Raw genomic sequence first — 24,762 nt, 5'->3', positions numbered from 1 at the left:
CAAACTGTTTGGAAAACTATTTTAAAAAAGATGAGAAGTGCCAAACATGAATGGAAATACACAAGAATAAACATGGGAGGGAGCCATAGAGTAATTGCTCCTTGACAGGCAGGATGGAGATACACGCCTAGACTTGCTCCTGGTTCACTTAGCAGCAGAGGATGAACCCAAGGACTGAATCTTTTCTTTCAAGTCTTGATTATGCTTTAAGATGGAAGCCAAAGGAATGGATAGTAGGAAGCTACAGCTGTAATTTCGTAACTAACAGGCAAACTGGCTCCAAGGTAAAGAAAATGTCTTGATTTCCTTTCTGTGCTAATTTTCTCTATTGCATTGAGTCATAAAACTTAGGTCAATTAATCAGCCTTCCTGTTTTGCAAATTAGAAAATTGAGGATCAGAGGAGAAGAGGGTTAGAGCATCAGGTCTTCTCCTTTCTAGCCCAGTGTACTTTTCATAGTGTGCCACCCTACTTTTAATTACTGCTACCTCATTGGCTGAATTTGGCTATTCTATTTATCCATCTCTCATTTCCAAATTATTTATGTACTTTATTAATTTTTGGTTGCACAGCATCTTCATTGCTTTGCGTGGACTTTCTCTAGTTGTGGTGAGTGGGGGCTACTCTTCATTTCAGTAAGCAAGCTTCCCATGCGGGTAGCTTCTCTCGTGGAGCGCAGGATCCAGGAATGTGGGCTTCATTGGTTGCAGTGCACGGGCTCAGTAGGTGTGGTGCACAGGCCTTGTTGCTCCTTGGCATATGATATCTTCCTGGATCGCGACTGGAACTCATGTCCCCCGCACTGGCAGGCAGATTCTTATTCACTGTGCCATCAGAGAAGTCCTCATCTCCAAATTAAGTGAACTCGGAGTAGCCTCAGGTTTGCATTTCTGTTATCTGTTATTTAAACCTAATTACTCTGAGGAGGTTTCCTCCATTTTTTTGTGGTGATACCCTGGTAGGTAAAGCTTGTTTAACCAAGGATTTGTAGATAAGCAACATCTTGCTTTTCCCTGCAATGCGTTTCATGGATTCAAATGCTTTGGGTTTGAAACTGGTGTTCTTAGTATTTCGTCTATTCTCTGAGGTGTCTGGTATTTGAATAAAACTGAATCTTAATGTAATTTTTACAGGTACTGCAGGCAATGGGATACCCAACGGGCTTTGATGCAGATATTGAATGTATGAGTTCCGATGAAAAGTCAGATAACGAAGGCAAAAATGAAACAGTGTCTTCAAACTCAAGCAATAATACTGGAAATTCTACAACTGAAACCTCCAGTACCTTAGAGGTATACTTATATATTTTTTTCTTAGAAAAAAAGTAATGTATGTTTAATGTCAAAAATTTGAGAGGTTTGGAGAAGTACCAATGAGATAATCAAAAGCATATACAGGTGTTTGTATTTAGGAGGCAGCCATTATTAATATTTTTGTTTATTTCTATCCAGCCTTTTTTCTTTGGTTATTTTTTTTATGAAGGTAATGATACTTTCATACAGTTTTACATCTCGCTTTTTCACTTAACTCTAAAAATATTTGTAAGCCTAACTGTGTACTGTATGGATGTATCCTAATTTAACTAGCATTTCTCTTTTGCTGGCCATGGGAGTCATGTCCAGCATCTCACAATTACAGTATATCAAGAATGTCAACAATAACTGAAGCGTGAAAAGCAAAAAGATCTAGGGAATTCCCTGGTCCAGTGGATAGTACCCCATGCTTCTACTGCAGGGACTTAGGTTCAGTCTCTTGGGTTTGGTCTCAGGTAGGGGAAATAAGATCCTGCCAGCTGCTTGGCTATCAATGAATGAATGTATTTATGTATGTTTGTAAACTTAAAAAAAAAGCTAATGAGGGAAATTTAGGATTATTTGAAATCTGTTCTAAGCTGTGGGGGTCAGGTCATCATTGAGTTGGTCCAGCCCTAAAGAGGGCATAGCCTGTTCCTCAGACTCTTGAGTAGTCCTGACCTATGACACATTGTCACAGATAATAGAATTTTACAAAAATCCAAGTAGAAATGATACATGGCTTAATTGGAAATTCAAGGGGCCCTTGCTTGTGGCATTTTACATAAGGAAAATTAACTTAGCAAGAGCTTATATGACATTTTTTTAAAATTTCTTTTGTAAGAATGAATATTTATCAAGGACTTAGTACTAAACTCCTTTTGGTGGTGGTTTAGTCGCTAAGTCGTGTCCAACTCTTGAGACCCCATGGACTGTAGCCTGTCAGACTTCTCTATTCATGGAATTCTCAGGCAAGAATACTGGAGTGGGTTGCCATTTCCTTCTCCAGAGGGTTGTCCCGACCTAGGAATCAAACCCAGGTCTCCTACCTGCCTTTCAGGCAGATTCTTAACCCACTGAGCTATGAGGGAGGCTACTAAACTCCTTTTAGTGTCTGCATATTACTAGATGCTACAAAAATTGTGTCCAGAGCCTTAAAGTGTTCTGAGGGTAGAAGGGCAAAATATATTCATTATTATGATATAATGTGATAAGAGCCATGATTGCAAAATGAAACATACACACATGTAAAATCAGAGTAATATATGAGCTTGATTTGAGATAATGAAGAGGAATTTGCTCTGTGGGGAAGAGATGGAAAGAAGACATTCTTGGACAAGGAAAGTGGAAATGTTAGTCACTCAGTGATGTCCGACTCTTTGTGACCCCCATGGACTGTAGCCTGCCAGGCTCCTCTGTCCATGGAATTCTCTAGGTAAGAATACTAGAGTGGGTAGCCATTCCCTTCTACAGGGGATCTTCCCGACCCAGGGATCGAACCCAGGTCTCCCGATCTCCTGCACAGCATGCAGATTCTTTACCATCTGGGCCACCAGAGATCTGGAATTGTGAGAGTAGATGTCTGAGAAGTACCAGGTAGGCCTGTATGGAGGGAACTGATTAGGGCTGAGGCCTGTGAAAGCCATTCCTGATTCCTCTTGTGATGTGGTGGATTGGCACCTGCCTTTGGAGAGGACCAGTCATTCATAAGTGGTTGTCACAGGCAGGCCAAGATGGTTTGCTGGCAGTGTTATAAATACTCGTGTCCGACTCTTTGTGGCCCCACGGACAGTAGCCCATCAGACTCCTCTGTTATGGGATTCTCCAGCAAGAATACTGGAATGGATTGCCATGCCCTCTTCCAGGGGATCTTCCTTACCCAGGGATTGAACCCAAGTGTCTTATGCCCCCTGCATTTGTAGGTGGGTTCTTTACCACAGCTTCCCTGGTGGCTCAGAGTTTAAAGCATCTGCCTGCAATGCAGGAGACCTGGGTTCGATCCCAGGGTCAGGAAGATCCCCTGGAGAAGGAAATGGCAACCCACTCCAGTATTCTTGCCTGGAGAATCCCATGGATGGAGGAGCCTGGTGGGCTACAGTCCACGGGGTCGCAAAGAGTCGGACACGACTGAGTGACTTCACTTACTTTACCACAGCACACCTGGGAAGCTCACTAAGAGAAAAAAAGCTCATTAATTATAAGGTTCAGACTGTTCAAAGGAAATTAAGAGAGCAGAGCACTGTGGGCTGAATTAGCAGCAGTTAGGAGAGTATATCAGAGAAGGCACTGGCGACCCACTCCAGTACTCTTGCCTGGAAAATCCCATGGACAGAGGAGCCTAGTGGGCTGCAGTCCATGGGGTTGCGAAGAGTCGGACACGACTGAGTGACTTCACTTCCACTTTTCACTTTCTTGCATTGGAGAAGGAAATGGCAACCCACTCCAGTGTTGTTGCCTGGAGAATCCCAGGGACGGGGGAGCCTGGCGGGCTGCCGTCTATGGGGTTGCACAGAGTCGGACACGACTGACGCAACTTAGCAGCAGCAGCAGCAGCAAGAGAGTATATGGAAGTTCTGGTAGTGAATCCGTCTTTGCTTTGCTTCCGTAAAATGTAGTAATGGAACTTTTATTTTTGTCTTGACTCATTTTTATAGAAGTGATTTCAGGGGACTTCCCTGTTGGTCCAGTGGCTAAAACTCCACGTTCCCACTGCAGGGGGCCTGGGTTCAACCCCTGATCAGGGAACTAGATCTTGCATGCCGCAACTAAGATCCAGTACAGCCAAATACAAAATAATTAAATATTTTTAAAAAGTGATTTCAGGTTTGAAAACAGAGAGTGATTACCTCATAGAATAATTTCAGAAATTACTCATTACCTTTAAAAGACGGAGACCAGAATTTTGCCTTGAAACTTAAAAAAATGTAGATTATTTAAAATTCTTCAAGAAATGTTGTTTTTAACAAAATGATCCAGGAATGTTTATTAACATTATCTTGTAAAATTGTCCAGCGTTCCACTTTGATAATATCAACTCCTTATTGAATCAACATAGAGTATTTTAAGAGAATCTTGCTGTACGTTAGGTTTATATACATTAAAATCCTATTATATATACTTGTTGTTCACCATTTCTTGAGCAATTACTGTGGCAGAATTATAGACATGATCTCTAACCTCAAAAAGTGCTCAATCATTGGGTCTTTCTAAAATTGTAGTTATGTGGTATTTTGTGGTTTTCAGTCCTAAGCTTCGCACTCTTACATGAATTACTTCTCTTCCTCACTGCTAGTTTATCTTTATGTCAATTCTTTCCATCACTCCTAGAGTTGTTTTCTAATTTAATCATGATTTTGTCTCTTTGAGACCCCATAGACTGCAGTATGCCAGGCTTTCCTGTCCTTCACCATCTCCCAGAGCTTGTTCAGACTCATATCCGTTGAGTAGGTGATGCCGTCCAACCATCTCATCTTCTGTCATCCCCTTCTCCTCCTCTCTTCTATCTTTCGCAGCATCAGGGTCTTTTCCAGTGAGTTGGCTCTTCACATCAGATGGCCAAAGTATTGGTTTTCAGTCTCAGCATCAGTCCTTCCAATGAATATTCAGGATTGATTTCCTTTAGGATTTATTAGTTTGATCTCCTTGCTGTCCAGCGGACTCTCAAGAGTCCTCTCCAACACCATAGTTTGAAAGCATCAATTCTTCGATGCTCAGCCTTCTTTATGGTCCAGCTCTCACTTTCATATGTGACTACTGGAAAAACCATAAACTAAACTGTATGTGACCTTTGTGGGCAAAGTGACGTCTCTGCTTTTTAATACGCTATCTAGATTTGTCATTATTGTACACTATATTAAAGAAGGGCAAATATAAAATAAGAAAAAGACATCTCACTGATACACCAAGAGGATTAGTTTAAGATAAAGAGATTTTACTAGTAAATACAGACTTATTTATCATCTGTTCTGTACTTGGTACTGTGGTTGATAGTAAGGGCATACGAAATGAACCAACTCATAGCTTTGACTATATGGACCTTTGTTAGTAAAGTAATGGCCCTGCTTTTCAGATTTAAATCCTCCAGTGGCTCCCTGTTGTCCATAATAAGGTTGAAGCTCATTTGCATGACATTTGAAGTCCTTTATGGCTTGGCTACATCAAGGGTGTTTCTAATCTGGTTCTGCTTTTGTCTCCTCACTCCCTTAATATAGCCAAATAGAATTTATTTACATTTCCCAAATATTCTTTCCTTCTCTTGGGCTTTTGCATGGCTGTTTCTTCCGTCCACAATGCCCTTCTTCTAGGTTTCCTCCTTATCATGGCCTGGTACTACTTACCTTTTAAGATCAGTTTTGTATGTCACTTCTAGGAAAACTATCCTGTTTGCCCTAGAAAATAATTACTTGTACTGTGTTTCCATAACATGCACCTGCTTTATAGTGTTCATTATTTCATAGTGATTAGATCAGTCCCTCCCACTGTACTCTAGATCCTTGAGGGCAGGGAATGACTGCTTTTATTATTTTTAAATTTCAGAATTCATAGTCTGTAGCCTGCTGTTTTTACTGTTGGTTCCCTCAAATCTCTTTAGAGACTGAGAGGTGTGTAGGCATATTTTTTTCCATCTCCCAAATTGAGAGCTGTTTAAACCTTATCCTAAAGGTAAAAAACATTGAATGTGAATCTTTACTCTTCTACCTACACTGTCAGTCATTTATAGTTTTGTTCTTAGATCTTGAACACACTAGATCAGAGCCTGGAGTGTCAGGTAATGGCCAGGCTCCACTGCTCTAGCATCCTGCTTTGTGGAGACCTCCTTGCTTCCATGACAGGCTGGCAAGATGACTTCCTGCAGTGTTCACTGTATGTAGGATTTCTGTCCCTTTAGAGATGTTTTGTCATTCATACATAGAAGTAATAATGCATCCTAGCTCCCCAATGCTTTAAAGTATAATTTTTGAGCCTCTTTTTCAGTATAGTATACTTGTATTAATAAGAAATCTAATACTTTAAAATCTTCCTTGATTGAACCTCCTTTTAGGTAAGAACTCAGGGCCCTATCCTCACAGCAAGTGGCAAAAATCCTGTAATGGAGCTCAATGAAAAAAGAAGAGGTCTCAAGTACGAACTCATCTCGGAGACTGGTGGAAGCCATGACAAACGCTTTGTGATGGAGGTATGTACCTAGATACAAGCCAACCTTATTTTCCCCCTCAAAGACATAGGTTGTTCTGAGCTTACTTTTAAAAAGAGTTAGACTCAGTCAGTTCTTATGGCACTATTTGACTTTTGGTGTTTTTGTTTTCTGTGTTATGATACATTTAAATTAAAACTACACAGAGGAATTGCATGGGATAACTGCAGAGTGTTGTTCTTGATTTTAGGTAGAAGTGGATGGACAAAAATTCAGAGGTGCAGGTCCCAATAAGAAAGTGGCAAAGGCAAGTGCAGCCTTAGCTGCCCTGGAGAAGCTGTTTTCTGGACCCAATGCAGCAAATAATAAGAAAAAGAAGATTATCCCTCAGGTATGAGATAAGCATTAAACCTTGGAAAGATACCACCAGAGTGAAATCTCCTTTCATGTCCTTGTGCCACTTGAGATTTTTCTGAAGTTATTTATTTTTCTTGCTTGGACTTGGCAACTTTTTCTGTTGGGTTGATCATGCATAATAGAAATATGATTACTGGTCCCCTGTTTTGTGGTCTTTCAGGCAAATCCTATGTTAAAAGGAGACCGTTGGCTTTAAATATTTGGGGCTTCAAGTCCTCTTGATGAAGCAGTGTTGAAGGGCTGCGACTCTAATGAGATCCTGCGTTTGTTTAGGGAAGCTGCCAAGAGTGTTGGGCTTATTCTCATCCCAGCCCGCAGTTGTTTTCTTTCCTTTCCAGTTTTGTCCTTTTACATTGTTTATTTTGGGGTTTCTTTGAGGGCAGCACAGTAGAAATTGACCCTGTGTTGCTTTTGTTCGTTACTGACACTGGAAATGTCAGAGCTACGGAAAGCCCAGGATTGTAGCAAGGATTGCAGTAAGAAAAGATGGCTTCCTAATTGCACGCTTTTGAATAACAGATTCTCCCATGCATTCATTTACATATTCAAAAATATTTTCTAGACATACACTATGTGCATGATTGTGAGGGGAAAAGATATGTAACTAAATATAAGACACATTTTCTCTCTGGTGGAGAATACTGGTATAATAATATCTGAATATATTACGTGATAGGGAAAAGTCAAGTAAAAATCTTTAGACCAGTAGAAGGAAGCATAGATTATTTAAGATTCTGTGTTAAGTATGCATATGCAAAGTCCATTGTTAACAGGGTAGAATAGATCACAATAGAACACTTTGAACGCATTGACACTGCTTGTAGTAACACAGCTGACAGTAATGGTTCCCTTTGAAACCTGATTTTTCTTGTTCCCAAGACTGTGGGCATACTCCTATTGTATATGATATCCATCTTAGAAATATGTTTTGTGTTCATTTACATTTTTTGTATTTACTATAATAAACACTGCTTATATTCTAGAATTCAAAATATAAACAAAATTATTACTGAGATGAAATACAAATAAAGCATTTAAGTTGTATTGGTACATGTGTAGAGAAAGGATAAATGGATTTTCTTTTTTGAAAATCTTTTATAAGATGTTCTAAATTAGTAGAAAGATAATTGTGACCTTGTTTGTTTTGGTGTGTTCTTCTTGTGCATACATCTTGTATATGGTCACTTAATTTTAGTGTTTATAAAGCCTGTGTGCAGATAACTTATTAGGTAGTTAGATTTGGTTCTAGGAGACAGGAGTTTGATTTGTGTGGAGTCACTGTGCTGCCACCAGATTGCTAATTCCTGACTGCATTTGACTAAGCTGTGTTTAAAAAAAAGTCGGCATGAAGTTCACTCATTTTTAGAAATTTTCCATACTAGAAGATATAAAACTCATGTGTTCAATGTGCTTGACAGCCAAGAAGCAGTCTATTTTGGATTTGTGGGTTGGATTTTTTTTTTCAGCCAGAAAGGAAGATGGCTGTTCTCTGTTCATGATACATTTGACCTTGAAGCTGTCTTCTATTCAGTCATACTAGCAATAGAGGCTATCCTAGGAGGAAAAAAGCTGGGGATTTTTCAGTGAGAGATAAACGGGTGTATGCACTGACTGTTTAAACTGTGTGTAGTGCTGCTGACTTGCTCTGCAACGCTTTTGAGGCTCTGAACCTCCTTCCCTGAAGCTTGGTTATAGCAGGGAATGTTACTAGTTTCTTAAGTTTCCCGAGCTTGAGTTTTTGTTGCATTATTATATTAAAAAGTAAACAATATTTAATTTAAATCTAGATGTTTTCTTATTTCTTAAAATTTCAATTTCCGAAAGAAATGTTTTTGCATTCCTGTATACTGTTACTCCTTGTCTACTTTTCAGTTTTATATCTGTTTTCGCAGTTGCTCTTTCTACTCTGCAGTAAGGAAAACAAAGTAGATGTCATAATCCCCATTTTACAATTAGAGGGGAGACTGCCAAAGAAATTCTGCGACTTTACCAGAGTCCTGTGGCATTTTAGAGCAAGAAGGGACTTCAGAGATCACACACACACACCCACCCACGCATACCCATATACACACACACCCACCCCCACCCACCCCCACCCCACAGCCCCCATCCCCGCTGCCAGAGGAATCTTCTTCCTGAGGTCTCAGCTACTTAGAGCAGGGACTGGCATTCACATCTTTGGTCTTCCTGTCTTAATCTTCCCCACCTCTTTCTTTTTAAACCTAACTCAGGTTCATAGCTAATTGTAGGAGGTTTGCTGTGTTTTTTGGTTTGTTGAAGAGAATTCAGTAGATCTTGAACCTAGATATCAGGTGTCTGTAATTACTTTTAATTAGGCCTAAAATAACTTTGGATGTAATCTGACTGCTGAAATGTGTGTGTAGAAAATGAACTGTTTCTGGATAACCTTCAAGTGATAAGAACACTTTATCTGCATACTTCTGTGTGTGTGTTAGTCGCTCAGTCGTGTCCAACTCTGCAACCCCATGGACTACAGCCCTCCATGAGCCTCTGTCCATGGGATTCTTCAGGCAAGAATACTGGAGTGGATTGCCATTTCCTTCCGCAGGGGAGCTTCCTGATCCAGGGATCGAACCTCGGTTTCCTGCAGGCAGATTCTTTACTATTTGAGTCACCAGGGAAGCCCAGCATACTTCTATATGTCAGCATATTTTCTGGACTAACTCTGTAATATGTCATTTTTATTTTACAGATGATAAACTGAAGTCATCAAAGGCATAGATGACCTGTGTCATGTACAGGCTCAAGTTTCTCGTAGAGGTTATATACATTACAGGGTTGATGAGATGATCTTATTTCTCTCAGTAATGAAATGTGTTATTTTCAACAGGCAAAGGGTGTTGTGAATACAGCTGTGTCCGCAGCAGTCCAAGCTGTTCGGGGCAGAGGAAGAGGAACTCTAACAAGGGGGGCTTTTGTTGGGGCCACAGCTGCTCCCGGCTACATAGCTCCAGGTATAGTACAACCTGAGAGATGTCTGCCTCCTTTTTCTGGGCCACAGTTTCCAAGAATAGCTTCTCCTTTATTTTCCAGGGTTACAGAGGGTTTCTGGAAACATAATACAGGTATAGGATGCGTGTGCACTGAAATTTAAAAGAAGAGAGTCTATAGAATCTTATTAGGTTTTCCCCTGGTAATCTGCTGAATGACTAGAGGCCTTTTGGAGGGAGGTGACAGATGAAGAATATTGCACCTGGTGGAGGGGACATATTTTGACAATGAGAAAGCTCAGAGATATTCCACACACTGGGGCGTTTGGATACTGAGCAGGGTGTATTCATTAGGGACACAGATGACAGGTTGGGTATCACAGGTGAGAAAAACGATTGGTAAGAGGCTGCTCAATTGGGGTGAAGCCTGACGGTGTTAGCATTTCTTTAACTCAGTGTCTGGTGAATCATCAAGGGCTATAGAATTACATAAAAAAGAAAGGGGGAGCTTTCTTATTCAGTGCTCAGTATTCAGTAGATACTTACATATAAATGATTTCAGTTACTTGATTTTAGTCTTCACAGTGTTTCCTCAAGTAGAAATTATTTCTGTTTTTTTCCAGATGAGGAAAAATTAAAGTTTAGGGAGGTGAGGCAGTGAGCTCAGTGTGAGACATCTTGTAAACAGCAGAGCAGAGATCTGAATGTAAGAGTTTCTAGTTCCAAAGTTTGTATTATTTCCATTTCACAGCATGGCTTGAGGAAGATGGGGAAAGAAGCCTTCTTTCTGTCTTCTGTTCCAATCTTTATATCATTTTAGCAGTAGCTATACAGCTGTCTCCTTGAAGTTAAGTTAAATTCCTGTAATTGTGCAAGCATGGAAGTTTGAACTTGACAAGTAAACCTCTTGTAGTTGTTGATCAGATAAATTGTCGTAAAGATTGGGTCTTGTCATTATTTTTTGCATAACTGTGTGACACTCATAAGAAGTTCACTTAGATTGTGGGTTATTTCCCCCCTGCCCCAAGAAAGAATTAGGATAGGCTTTTTGGGAAGTTTTGTGGATAATGTGGCTTTGGAGTTAAGCTTCTAGAAGTTGATCCACTAGGGGCTTAGCTCAAAAATGTGTCATATAAAGAATGTACTCTCTCATTCAAATATTGTGTGCCTGCTCTGACACAGAGCAGGATGGCATTCTCTTCTCCTGGAGTGTTTGGCATAAAGATGAGATATATTAATGGAATGCTAACGATTGACCAAGCTCTGTGATAAAGGAGAAAGGCACAGTGCTGAGAGGGAACGTGACAGGGAAACCTAGTCTAGTCTGTTGGGGACTCAAAGGTTTTCCTGAAGACGTGACACTTGAACTGAGCTTTGAAGAATGAGTAGGAGTTAGAGTAGATTCAGATGGAAGAGCACTGCCTGCAGAGGGACCAGCATGTCAGCACCCTGTGGTGCTGGTGGGCGGGAACTTAACTCATTTGAAGAACTAGGATGAGACCAGTCTGTAGTGTGGAGAGCCCAGGGAGGGGGTAGGGTCGATTTGAGCTGAAGCTGGATGTTTAGTCCCAGTCCTGGAGGTCTTGGTTTGGGTTTTGGTCTTAGAACCTAAGTGCAGTGGGAAGTCGTGAAGGGTTCTAAGAGAAGTGATGAGATCAGACTTTATTTGTAAAAATCACTCTCTGTTGTATGAAGATGACTTGTAGGGGCAGAAGTTGGCATGCCAAGACCCAGTAGAAGGTTTTTGTAAACTCAGAGCCCAGATAGGAGGCAGTGGAGGCACCTCCTGTGGGTGTAGGGAAGTCGAAGGGTGGCAGGAAGTGAGCAGATGGAACAACTTGAGAGGCAATTGATTGGTTTATTGTGGAGAGTGAGATTTCAAGTGTCCCTGCAGGATCTTTAGCTGCAGGAGGTGGGTTGGAGGTGGTGCCATTGAAAGAGACAGACGCTGAAAGACCAGTGGCAGTGGGACCAGGGGAGGAAGGAGGGTGGTTACAGTTTGATACAGTTTGTGTGTCCAAAATTAAGACCTTTTTCTGTACATGTCATTATTATATGGAAATTTAAATTTTTTTTTTTTTTGCCTTGTTTAACGTCTCGTTAAAGGAAGCGGCTTTCATTAAACAGTAGTAGGCAGCTTGAGGTGAACTGTCTTGCCTTTGGTGATGTGCTTGTCTGGGTGTGTTCAGCTGCTGGGTCATGGGATGTTGTCCTCACTCAGGTGGCCAGCCACCATCTGCTGGTGGAAGTGATTGTGAGGGAATCCTAGTAGCTTCTCTCTTACATCATTGCCCTGACCTCTGTGAAAGGCCTGTCTCCTGAAGGCTTTCAAAAGGAAGTTCTTTTAGAGCCTAGAGAACATTCAGATGAGGTCAGATTAGATTATGAATAGGTTATATGCCTTTTGCAGAGCATATTCCTTGCAGCAGGGACTGTAGTATTTTTACATGTTTTTAAATGCATTCCTCTGCTGTCAGTTTCTGCAGAAGACTGAGGCTCTGAGAGGGTAAATATTAAATAGTGCGTGCAGTTCAAAGTCACCTTGCTTAGTGGGACGGGAAGTCAGGATTAGCAGCTAGTAGCCTGTATTGGAGTACAACTACTGGCCAGCTCAGCAGTTATAGTTTCTCTCTTTAAGGAGATTTTAGTAAAGCCTTTGAAACTATAACCTTTGCCAACCAACTGCCTTTTCCTGGAATAAATTTGGTATACAGCATTCTTTTTTAAGCATTAAATTCTTTTTTGGCTTCTGATACTTTTCCTGCTGTTCATTTCCTACTGCTTATTTCAGCTGTCTTTTGTCCTCTTGAAATATATGATGTAGTGAGCACTAAAGACTCAGTTGTACAGCCCCTAGGTTTATGACAGCCCCTAGGTTTATGACTTAAGTGTAGACTAAAAAGTGAAAAATTTTATCTCTTATGAAAATGTTTCAATTAGTCCCCAAAAGCAGTTTACTTTTTTTTTTTCAACATACGCTTGAATATTTTGTCTCAAACGAGAGATTTGGAACTGAACATTCAAAGATGACTTAAGATTTAGCGTCTGCCCCAGGGAATGCTTGGGGTCACTTGGGATGAGAACAGACACTTTAGAAAGCACCATGAAATACAATATAAGCGATGATATGGGGTGGGCCAAGTGAACCGCAAGCCTAGGGGACTTCACGGAGGAGGTGATTCCTAAAGGATGAGTTGGAGTTGATCAGCTAAAGAAGAAGGAAAAAAAATCATTTTAGCAGCAGAAATGATTGTAGGAAAAGGGGCTGTGAGGTTAAAAGGCTGGATTTGTTTTTGGTACAAGGTGAAGGGCCCGTGTAGATTTTGTGCCTTTATTCTGTTTTTCCTAGAGATTTACCCAAGTGTTTTAATATTTATGTTTTAAAGTCATTTTACTGAAAGGTTAAAGATTGTTTCTGTTAACATACTGTTTCTAATCCCTATAAAACTATAAAGTAGCTTGGAGGGTTTCCCATTTTATAGATGAAAGTGGCAGCTCAAAAGTTAGATATCTAAGGACATATAAGAAACTAGTGGTAGAACTAATTGTTTCAAAAACGTGTTCTTTGTACTAGTTTATGTTGACAGTATGAGCCTTTTCATAGGCACCAGATGCTAATGTCAATTTTAGCAACATTTATTGAGAGACCCTGTGCTGGGGCCCAGAATTAGGATATAAGCAAGGCATGGAGCTTGGCCTCAAGCCTGCAGCCTGATGTGTGTGCCTCTTTACTGGCATTTGCGGCTTTAGTCTGCTCTTGTTACTGCTTTCTGAAAAAAGACTTGGAAATTTCTATTATCCAACTTTGAGAAATTGGTAATTTGAGTGGTTCTGAGTATTGTTTTGTTGAACAAATTATGTTTAGTGAGTGGTTACTACATGCCATTCTGCTAGGTTCCGGTGATTCAAAGATGTATAAGACTTGAGTCTCTGCCATTCTAGTGGGGAATGCAGGTAGAGTTGATAACTACAGTGTAATGTGGTAAGTGTAGTGAGAATTAAGTGTAGTCGGTATCTGGTAGGCCATAATAAAAAGCTTCCAATCTGCATAGGCATGGAGGGATTGGTGGACTAGGGCCATCCTAGGAAGGGTTCTTGTTCAGCCACACCTGGAAGAAGGCCTCAGGCAGGGCCCAAGGTGTCGGGCGACATTCCTTGTGAATCGGGCCAGTGCTGACTGCCCTTTGTCCTGACTGATCTGCTTTCTCCTTCTTTGCACCAGGCTATGGAACACCCTATGGTTACGGCACAGCTGCCCCTGCCTATGGTATGTACACTCTTACTGATTTCTCCTTTTAGCCTCTCTGCACAGCAATCCAAAGCACAGTTTGTATCTAGGGTTTCTTTAAATGAATTGGAGGATCTCAGACCTACTCATTCTAGTGACCCAACTTAAATTCCCTTTGAAAATGCCACAACCTTGTGGTTCTTGGTTTGGTTGGAGTTGCTCTTCTCTCTGCTTTGCCTGATTGAAGGACTGCTTGTTCTAATTGCCTGTTTCTGACCATATTGAAATTAAATATTCTAAGTAGTTCTTCTTACAGCCAACTTACACTCCATTCAAAGGCTACTGAAGGGCCATACCCAGTTCCTAGCTTGGCTGCCTGCCAGTAACAGAGGCACATTTAAGTTTCTGGTTAGAAACTGTATGAACTGCAGGTGATTTGAGTTAGGGATAGGAAGTACTCACTTCACATTGGTAGTGTTATGCTTTGTTGTGAATTTTGCTGTGGAGGTGAAGGGAACAGGTCCCAGAGAGTGATGCAGGGTTATCCACAGCAGTGTTACCGAAGTTCTTACTGCAGAAAGTCTGTGTAGTACATGTGAGAAAATCATAGGAATATCTCTTCTCCCTTCAAAAATAAAAATAAAGGCAAATGCAGAAATGAACCTCAGTGGCCCTTTGGATAACTTTTGAATGAGGTTTATGTGGCAATGGAGGCAGTAGGTTTGGAGTCAGTGATATGCTCTCTTAGACATTTTTCCTATCTTGGGTGCTACATGGTATAGAATCAGCCATCTGCAGAATGTTTGTCACTTAGAGCAAAAAGAGCGCCAGTGTGTGTGTGCTCATGTGAGTGTGTGAGAGCATGCGTGTGGAGCAACACGAGTGCGTGTGCCCCAGTACGACCCTAGGCTGGGCGTGCGTGCACACGGAAGAGAAGGACCTTGCCTGTGCTGCTACTTGTGGTGTTGGTCCTTCACACGAGCCTCAGGCCTTTGCTTGTGCTTTTTCTCTTCATACATCAGCTTTCCCATTTTTGTTTGGATGGAAATTATGGGTCTTTAAGACACTGCTAAATTGAAGCTTCATTTGATTTCATAACTATAGAAATAAGTAGAAAGTGAACAATTTGAGCACTTTCCCCATTAAGATAGATCCTTTACAACCTGGAAAGATGTAGGGAAGCTGGAAGACTGACACTTGGGGTAGGTTTTCTCTAAGGTTGAGAACAGAGTCTGGAGTTTCAGCCTTACCTGCATGTCTCCATTGGCATACTCAGCTGTGGCCAGGGGCTCCCCGTATTCTGTTTATTCTTAGATACGGGGAGGGGGTTAGGAACTGGGGGCTCATTTAGGAATATGCTGTCTTTTAGAATTTATTTTAAATTCAAACTCTCTAGCTTCTTTTGATTTGGCCATTTGCTTTTACCATTCAGCCAACTTCTGCATATCTCGACCACCTCTCCTTCCTGTGAATTAGGTCTGGTCAGTTTATCCAAATACATTTTGACTCACTGGACTCATTGTGATATGTCTTGTGTGAAAGCCAAAGCATCTGCCTTCTAGGGCAGGTCCTTAAGTTGGTGCCTTTCTTTTAGACATAGTAAGACCCATGTTCTTTAGGTTTGCAAGAGCTTTTTTTCTTTAAAACACTTACATATCTAGGCTCTAAGGTACATTCATGTTTTTCCTCAATCTTTTTAATTTCTCCCTCGTTCTTCCCTTTCCTCTAACATTAAACTTCCACCCTGTGGCCTCCGAGCCCGCTCTTCAGAAGGCTCCTCTCTTCCATGTGTCATATAACTGACTTCCAAAGCTGGTGAAATTTAATGCCCCCATTTTTCACATAAAAGATATGGTTTTTAAATGTTACTGTGATGCCAACTTACTAAAACGATGCTTTATTTTGGCTGTAAGGTAAACATGTCTTTGGCCTTCGTAAAGCTGTTGCATGTGGGGTAGTTTCCCTCTGATCATCTGGTGCTCTCAGATACCTGCTGTTGCTGCTTTGTGATTTCTCCATAGGTTAAACATTAGAACAGAAACAAGGAGCAGATTTCAAATCATGCTTGAGTATGCAGAAGTTTGTGAGGCCACAAGAACTCATTAATTACAAAATTAAGAAAGTAATTAATCTTTCCAGATTTGCCATGCCAATATTGGCATTAGCCATTAAGATAAATACCTGGTCACAACTCCAGTTGGAACTGTCTTTCTGGGGAGCTGAGGCCTGCACAGAAAGCTGTGTTTGAATCTTGACAATCCCTGTTTCTCCTGTAATATGTGATGTGCCGAATTGAGAGTCACTTTAGCATATCAATGGCATTGCTTTTGAGCTTTATAATTGATGGCAGCTCACTCAAATGAAATCCCTTTTTGGATATCATTCTTCCTGTGATGTAGCCATCTTAATTTTGAGTGGCAAATATTATCACACTATTAAGAGTAATTTCAAAGTTGGTGGGCCTCTTTCATAATGGTACATGTTGACTGACTAATCTGGAAAAGGTTAATGATAATCTCTGTAAGATTCTTTTTTTTAACCTGAAATTTTTATTGGATTATTAAACTTATTTGGAGTCCTCTCCGTTTCTTTTCTCTGTAGGTTTACCCAAGAGAATGGTTCTGTTACCCGTTATGAAATTCCCAACATATCCTGTTCCCCACTACTCATTCTTTTAGCAAATGACAGAAGCTAATTCCTATTCCAACAACAACCCAGTACATACAGAATGTTAGCGAAAAAGCCTTTTTATCCTGCTTTCTTTGAACACATACTTGATCAAAATTATTTGTAAAGGACATCTTTTCCTACTTTTTGATTTTAACAAATGCAAATTTAGTTCTCTAAAACTTGAAAACAAACAAAAAAGAAACTAGTTCTGTGAAACGGTACCTCATTTCCGGAAAATAACTTATACCAGCCCTTCTGTTCTAGGGAAATAAGTCTAGCAGTTCAAAGTTTAAGTTTTAAGAGGAATATCAGATTATGTAAAATTAAATTTGTGAAGGATGTATAGAGTCTCAAACACTGATCACAAATAAACTGCTTTGTTGTAACACAAGAGTACTGCCTGGTTCCTGACGCAGTCACTGATGCTTAGCTGATTGATCTGTATTTGCCCCAGGGCACTTTAATTCGGGCTGTAGTTATTTTTTTTAATACAATAGAGACTTTTCATTTAAACTTTAACTTTGTAAATACTGAAGTGTGTAATTAAAGCCAATAAAATATGGGTTTGAATATTGTTTTAGCTTATTATTTTTGATATGTTTTGGTATCAAATTATAAAGAATTGAAAACTAATAATAACTTAGCCCTAGAAACCCATTCATTTGTAAGTAAAATGATAAAACAAAGCAAAGACAATTGTTAGTTTGAGCCCGTCTATTTACTTTGTAAGCCCTTTGTACTCCTGCTGTACAAGGGCATCCCCCGATAAAGGTTTATTCTGTTATCTGACAATGGCTTATTAAAATGATGGCACTACCCAGAGATGGGGAAGGAGGAATGTGATTATTTTAGTTTCCGAATTTCCAAGTTTTAAAAAATAATAAATTAATCGATCAATGACCCTCTCGTTCTTGTGGCCTTCTTCACTCTGTAAGATACTGTGTTCACTCCCTGGCTTTTTTCATGTAGATAGAAGATTAGCAATTTTTCTGGAATTCATTGAAGGGTCTCTTATCCTCTTCAATTACATCAGAATCTAAAGCAGCAACAGGGTCCCCATAAAAACTTGCTCTTCGATTGTCCCAGTTCTTGTTGAGTGCTGCTGTGAAAAGTGACAGGTTTCAGCCATGGGTCAGCATTTATTTTTTAAGACACCTGATTAAGCTGGTGAAAAATGATCAGTCGGTAACATTGTGCTGTTCTATAAGGGTGCAGACCTAAGTCTTCCACTTGCATTCTCACCTCCTTTGGAAGCCTATGATGTTACTAGAAGGTAATGGTTTCATTAAGGTACTCACCCCCATGAAGGCAACATTGTGGTCCCGTGTTGATATCTACAAGTTGCTGTGTCTTAAAATTGTCCATTTTTAGTTTGAATTAGCTTTCCTCCTCTTTCTTCATTTCTGTCTTTTGGAGCTGAATAGTGCTCATCGCTGAGAGTGGGCTTCAAAATATGGCAAATTTATGTACCCAATTTCTCTGGGACCACTAAACAAGCATGAAACAGGCAGTTGAAAATAAATGTTAGTGTTACTTAATCACATATCTGATTTTTACACCACAGCTTGTCTGTTCCTTCAGCTCCTTGACCTTTTGTCTGTATCAGTGGTGGGTGATACTTTAATAAAACCTCATCACTTGCTGGAAGTAGCTGTGAACTTACCATTCTCATCCTGTGCATTAGTGGCTAGACCTACACAAGAAGGGCCCATCTCAGCTGGGAGTTTTCATGTTTCATTGATTTGTTTTGCTGACCTATGGATGAAACAGAGCCATCACTGAGAAGAAAAAGCATGGCTGGTAGTGTCCAGTTTTTCTTAATTATTTACAACAGCCCTCTTTGTTTATGGAATACTATTAATTGGCAGCTGCAGCTGTATTGTTATTTGAAATTGATTGTCAAATTTGCATTCCAAGTTGGAATCTCTCTGGAGATTTCTCTTTAGAAAATTATTTCAAAGTAGCTGACTTGTAACACAACTCAACCCCTCTGTAACGGTGCAAAGGGAGCTGTGCTCTTTTCCACCATGATGGCAGTCATTTCAAATGGTTTCTACCAAGTCTTTTTTTTTTTTTTTTTAATTTGTTGTTTGTTGGAAGTTACTAACCATGTTTTGTAAACCTGCCCAGTTGCTGCAAACTTTGACATTTCTCTGCTTTACTTAAAATAATCAAGCTGTCAGTCCTTTGTTAGAAGTGGTAACCATGCAAGTTCAACTGTTTAAATTTTGTAATGGATTAAGTGTCCTCCCCCACCCCTACCCCCACCCCCCTTTGCCCGTCCCACCCCTTCATTTTGTAATGAAAATTCCACTTACAGCTGAAAGAGCAGAGAAATATAAATGAAGCTTTTGGCTTCACCAAATTCTGTGACATTAACACCAAGTTTTGCTTCTCTGCTCTTTTCTCCACTGTAGGTGGTTTTTTCATTGACAGCCCCTATTGCCAGCCTCTGAGCGTCGCACCATTTATTATTCACTTGGGCCCTCAAGATTTCTTCTCTGACTTCTAGAACCATCAGGTTGTCTGGCTTGAAATGGCAATTTCTATGTCTTGATCTTAAGAGAAATGTGACCCCCTGAGGCTTTCCAGCTTTCAGACACAGCACTCTTGACACCTCCTTTTGGAAAGCAGTGACTGAGCATTTTAAAGAAGAGCAATACTTTATTCAAAGCCACGGTGTCTGTTTGAAAACTTTTCCTTTGGAAACCTAGCAATACCTGGATATACTTAACCCCTCCTAGCCTAGTCTTTTGTCAGGGAGTCTACAGACCAATGTAGAACTTAGAATTAGTGTATGAGCTGTGCTATCTTCTGACAATTTTTAAACTTTTTTAGCACATAAACTGAATAGTTGCATTCCTGACTGCGTCAGTTAGTGCTATTATAATTGCTCAGAGATAGGGGTCCTCCTTGAAGCCATATTTCTCTGCATGGGGGCTGGCACCCAGCCAGGGAGGTAGCCTGCAGCCGTGTTTCTCGAGGCTGCGGGTGTGCCCCATGTCTTGTGCAAGGTAATTGGTCCAAGAGATTCCCAACATACCTCACGCTGACTAGACACAGCGCATGGTGCGGGGATGCGAGGGCTCCTTGAGTCGTTTGTAGGCTCTCAAATTGTTAACCTGGGGAACAAACCACTGATAGATTTTGCTGGTATTAGCCTTTTCTTCTTTTTTAAAATTTTGGTGAAATATTTGAAAATCATGAATCAGTCAGTCACCGTTATTAATTGAAGAGCTGGGAATACCTCGTTAATGTATTTTTAAAACTGGTGTTGGACCCTCTGTGTATTTCAGGTTAATACTTTTAAGCAGTTTTCAGCACGTTTATCTCACTTTATTCTCGTTCTCCTCGGACCTTCGTAGCCATATCACTTGTATAAAATAGGCTGAGATATAGTGACTGTAAGCTGTGGTCTCAGTATACAAAGGTAAGCTCTTTTATTTTCTGATTAAAGAGAAAATTAAAAATCAATGAACACAACATGCATATATGACAATCATATATGATGTATTTGATCTCTTGGGTCTTCTGTCATCACATTACTTTAAAATTTTTTATGATCTAAATGTAAAATAGTTATTTTCAGCATTTTGTTTTTTAATAATACCCTTGTAATTTGTATTCAAGAGACATTTCACTAAGTGTGTGTATGTGTATAGAAATTATGATATAACATATATGCGAATTACACACACTTATCTGTTTAAATAAAAGAATTTGGTGGTGGGATGTGTTCACCTAAGAAGATTTTAACGTCAGGGCACTCTTTCAGCCAAAGTGCTAGAATTTCATAAGCAGCGAGATTGGGAGCAGTGCCGGCAGGACCCATTTATGTGTAGCTGCAACAGAAGCTGAGGCTCAAAGTGCCAATTTCTCGGAGAGTTCTCTGAGAAAGGAATATCTCTGATCTGTGTTGTATGCCCTAATACAACAGCAGCAAGAAGCCATAAAAAAAAGCAATAGAAAATGAAAAAACCAAAATATTAAGGTAACTATGGAAAAATATATAATTGACTGAGTTAAACTATTTCCAGAACCAAGTATGTTAAGACTCAGAGTGGTGAATACCTGGTGTGCAGAGACCAAATAGATGTAAGGAATTCCATCTTTTCCAGGTTAGATAGATGATTTATTTCCTACCTATTCACCATCATGGGGTTCATTTAAAAAATATGGTTAGGCCAAATATTTTGAAAAGGATTTGCTTCATTTAGTGTATTCCATAAATGGATTTCATTTGTATTAGATGTTCTGTGCTAAGGTTGTATTTGATATATACATATATATATATATAGATTAAAATGAAGCTTATGTTTTATATTTGTCTCTAAGTAGCAGTTTTCTTTTTCCTACTAACTTTGAAGGTTGCTGGGACAACTTTTTTCCCATACAGAATCTGTATGTATGTTGAATGTGGCTTTGGCATCTGTAAAAGGTTGTATGAGGCCTAGGTGACTAGTACCAAGAACATTCCAGTCCTGAACAAGCACCCGAGAGCCCTGTACGTGCCAGGTTCTTCTCTGGATTCTGGTGACACAGGCTCCACCCACTGGGGACCTTTTAGGTCGGAGGGTGTCTTTCTGGTGGAGTTGGGCCTACTGTAAATCTCCCAGCTTGGGAGACAACACATTAGCAGTGTCAGGAGAAAATTAACTTAGTTAATAGTTTATTTATAAATTATTTGATAATATGGGCCCTCTGATAGCATTGAAATGGACATCATTTGGAAACTGATTCATTTAAAATATTTCCCTGACAGTTTTGAGAGCCTGAAACCTACTCTGGTTTATGTTCATGCACCTCTATCCACATAAATGAGTGAAATGAATAACAAATAGCCCAGTCCTTTTAAAGCAGTTTTTATAGTGTAGCAAAGAATAATAGTGGTTAATTTAAGCACTAATCATTTTTCAGTGACAAGTGAGGGGAATTTTACTCTTATAATAAATCAGTCATTCATTATTATTTCCCTGTCTTGGGTTTCATTAATAACTGCAGTGGGAGGTAAATCTTTAGTAGTGAGAGAGAGGAGTGAACTAAGGAGATTTGCTCCCCTCTCCCCATAGTTAGATTTCTAGCAACCTAGAGTCCTCATCTGAGAACCAGCCGCCTGCTCTGTGAACGGCCTCCTGAAGTGACTCCTGTTCAGCGTATGCCCTGCCTGCCTGGTGGTGGTGCTGGGGTGGGGGTGGTCCCTCTGAGGTTGCCCAGAACAAGAAAGCTTCTGTTGTATTCAGACTTTTCTCTGTAACCATCTGAGGCCATGCCATTCAGTGACCAGAGACTTCTCAGTGTCACTAGGAGGCCGAGAAGGGAGATGGGTGGTAAATGAGTAACCACCTGCAGAGCCAAGAAACTACCTACCACTGTGGTGAGTTCAGTTTTGATGTGTTCCTCTCTAGCAGCTATTTACAGAGCTAGTACTTCTTATGTAAGTTCCTTCCTTTCCTAATAGCATCTTCCAGAAAGTCTGTTTTAGTCAAGGATTGAAGTTGACTTAGTTATAAGAATAGATATCCTTTTCCACATTATCATTTTAGGTAAGAGCTAACAGCTTCCATTGATGCTTGAAGCAGTGATCTTTGGAGATTTTTAAAAATAGCACTGTAATGCAAATTAGGTTATGTAAGCTTTACAGCACAGCTAGAAATAGGGAATAGAAACCATGTGGGACTCTCGGCCAGAGTATATTCCTCTCCCTCCAGCGAATTCCTGTAGGGTCTGGGAATTAAATGAGTAATACACAGAGTTCTTTGAATGGTACCTGGTACATAGGAAGTGCTCAGTAAATGTTGACTGCTTTTACCGTGGTTGGCCAGGTTGTGCTGACAGGGAGTGGAGAAGCAGGTGCGTGGTCCGCTCGGATGGAACTGTGTGGGTTGCTTCGTGTACGCAGGTTTGGGGTGCTCCCTGGCTTTGGGAAAGGACTCCTAGCATCTTAGGGTCAAGACAGACCCAGAGCAAACACTTGGTGAGACGTGGTATGTGAGGTGGCTGCAGGTCCACGCTGGATAAAGATGCTTGTGTTTTTGTGTGGTAGTCAGTCACTGGACAGTCTGCTGCCAGGAGTTTGTAATACTTGCTTTGGGATTTAGGTGAGCTTGCAACTTCAAAGGGGCTGAGCTTACAATGTCAGCCAGCTGATTCCAAGTTCCCTGTCTTAGCATTAGTAAGAAAAAACTGTGTGACTACAGTTAGCCCCAGAATCTGACATTCAGAGCTCACCATTTATTTGGCAGGTAGAAACTAAGTTATCATAAAGCACAGAAAAGAAAAAGGAGACTGGGAGACAGGCTTAGAAGGCTGTCGACGCAGACGCTTCTCTAAACAGCCTTCTGCGCTTCTCTCTCTACAGTTTCCTGCAGTATTTTGGGGGTTAAAAAATCCTGTGCTTATCACCACATAAGGCCTCCCTTCTGCCTGTTACACATCTGTCTCTCTGTCCATCTACCCATTTATCTATCTGGACACAGCTGGGAAGTTGCTTTTCAGCAAAAAAAAAAAAAATGATATATATATATATATAGATACAGATATATATAGATATATATATCGGAGAAGGCAATGGCACCCCACTCCAGTACTCTTGCCTGGAAAATCCCATGGGCGGAGGAGCCTGGTAGGCTGCAGTCCGTGGGGTCGCTAAGAGTTGGACACGACTGAGCGACTTCACTCTCAGTTTTCACTTTCATGCATTGGAGAAGGAAATGGCAACCCACTCCAGTGTTCTTGCCTGGAGAATCCCAGGGACAGGGGAGCCTGGTGGGCTGCCGTCTATGGGGTCGCACAGAGTTGGACACGACTGAAGCGACTTAGCAGCAGCAGATATATATATATAGATATAGATGGCTGGACTGAATAAAGGGTGAGCATCTTCGTGTCTCTGGTTCACACGTGTCCGCAGTGAACCTCAGGAGCCTCTGGAGGTTGTGGCCGCACCTCTCTGCCTGTGGAGGTGAGCTGTGTGGGGAATGCAGACTGAGTTTGGTGATGTTCTGAGGTTAAAAAAACTGTGTAGACAGAACTGTTACTTCTAAAGGCAAATAAGATAGATTTGCAGTCAGGAGGTTTTTCTTAAATTCAAGAAATACTTGTGTAAGTGATGCCTTGGCAGAAGTGACCCCACTCCACTGCTGTGGCTGTTGAGTGGGATCCTTGCCTCATTAATAAACTCTGTGGGAAGCCCTCGGGGTTTTGTTTGTTTTGTCTTGTCTTGACCAATCAGTAGGTAACACCTTAATTACTTGGCCCTTCTAAGGAGGGTCTTTCTTGGCAGAACTCTGCTGTCTCTGCTGGTGGGTAGCATGGGGATTGCCACCATCTGCCCGGGCTGCTTGAGAGTCAGATTAGCGTCTCCTAACTGGAGATGTGGTCCCAAGTCATCTTTTCGCTGCTTATGGCCCCAAGGAGGTGAGGGAATGAGCCACTGCCGGGAGGGTGTTCTCTTAGCGCTGCCTAGGCGCCTGGTTTCTCTAGGCTTTGCTTCATTTTCTCCTCCCTTGATCCTTTTGTGCCATATGGAAGAACAGTCTCTGCATTCACATGTTAGCTGAATGTCCCAAGTAGTTACTGGTAGCCCTCAAGTCAGTTCATCTGGGGGGCCTCTGGGCAGCAGTGGATGGAAGAAAGGAGAGCAGGAGAAAAGACGCTAAAATTGGTATCTTGTGTGTGCCAGGCACTTGGACATTTTTCTTCTCAACCCTCTTTAAGGTGGTATATTTTACAGATGAAAAAAACTGATGCTCAGAGTGAAGGGCTAGAGTCAGGACTGAAACCCAGAGGCTTTAAGTGCCAGTGCCTTTTTCTGCAGCACCAAGCTGCGGATTAAAAGAAAGTGAGAAAGCATGCTGGGTGACAGGAAGGTGGTGTGTGGGCAGCAAGGCAGGGCCACGTGGAGCCTGTGAAGGGCCTGCACACAAGCCAGGGGCCTCACTGTCATAGGGTCTTTGGAGCTCACAGGCTCAGGCCAATCCTGGGATCTGTGCTGGAGTCTAGGCTTTAACTTGAGGTCATTTTAGACCAGTATCCTGGCTGAAAATAGGGCTATTTTCTTTTAGAGTGACTGGA

At 40.9% G+C, this 24,762-nt stretch overlaps 1 protein-coding gene across 5 annotated transcripts in view; it reads left to right on the top strand.

Moving 5' to 3' along the window:
* Positions 1 to 17,593, top strand: part of STRBP (spermatid perinuclear RNA binding protein) — a 181,849-nt gene extending 164,256 nt beyond the window's left edge. For all 5 annotated transcript variants that reach the window (XM_055541093.1, XM_055541092.1, XM_055541095.1 and 2 more), the window contains 6 exons: positions 1,134 to 1,292; positions 6,334 to 6,468; positions 6,677 to 6,817; positions 9,695 to 9,818; positions 14,017 to 14,061; positions 16,624 to 17,593. In XM_055541093.1, the coding sequence (XP_055397068.1) occupies positions 1,134 to 1,292; positions 6,334 to 6,468; positions 6,677 to 6,817; positions 9,695 to 9,818; positions 14,017 to 14,061; positions 16,624 to 16,700 (681 nt within the window). In that variant the 3' untranslated portion in view covers positions 16,701 to 17,593. The remainder of the gene's footprint in view (positions 1 to 1,133; positions 1,293 to 6,333; positions 6,469 to 6,676; positions 6,818 to 9,694; positions 9,819 to 14,016; positions 14,062 to 16,623) is intronic.
* The last annotated feature ends 7,169 nt before the right edge of the window (positions 17,594 to 24,762 follow it).

The sequence above is a fragment of the Bubalus kerabau genome, chromosome 11 (genome assembly GCF_029407905.1).
Source record: "Bubalus kerabau isolate K-KA32 ecotype Philippines breed swamp buffalo chromosome 11, PCC_UOA_SB_1v2, whole genome shotgun sequence".
In the NCBI taxonomy this organism is placed as follows: Eukaryota; Metazoa; Chordata; class Mammalia; order Artiodactyla; family Bovidae; genus Bubalus; species Bubalus kerabau.
Note: the sequence above shows the minus strand (reverse complement) of the source record. Positions and strands in the feature narration are given on the sequence as shown.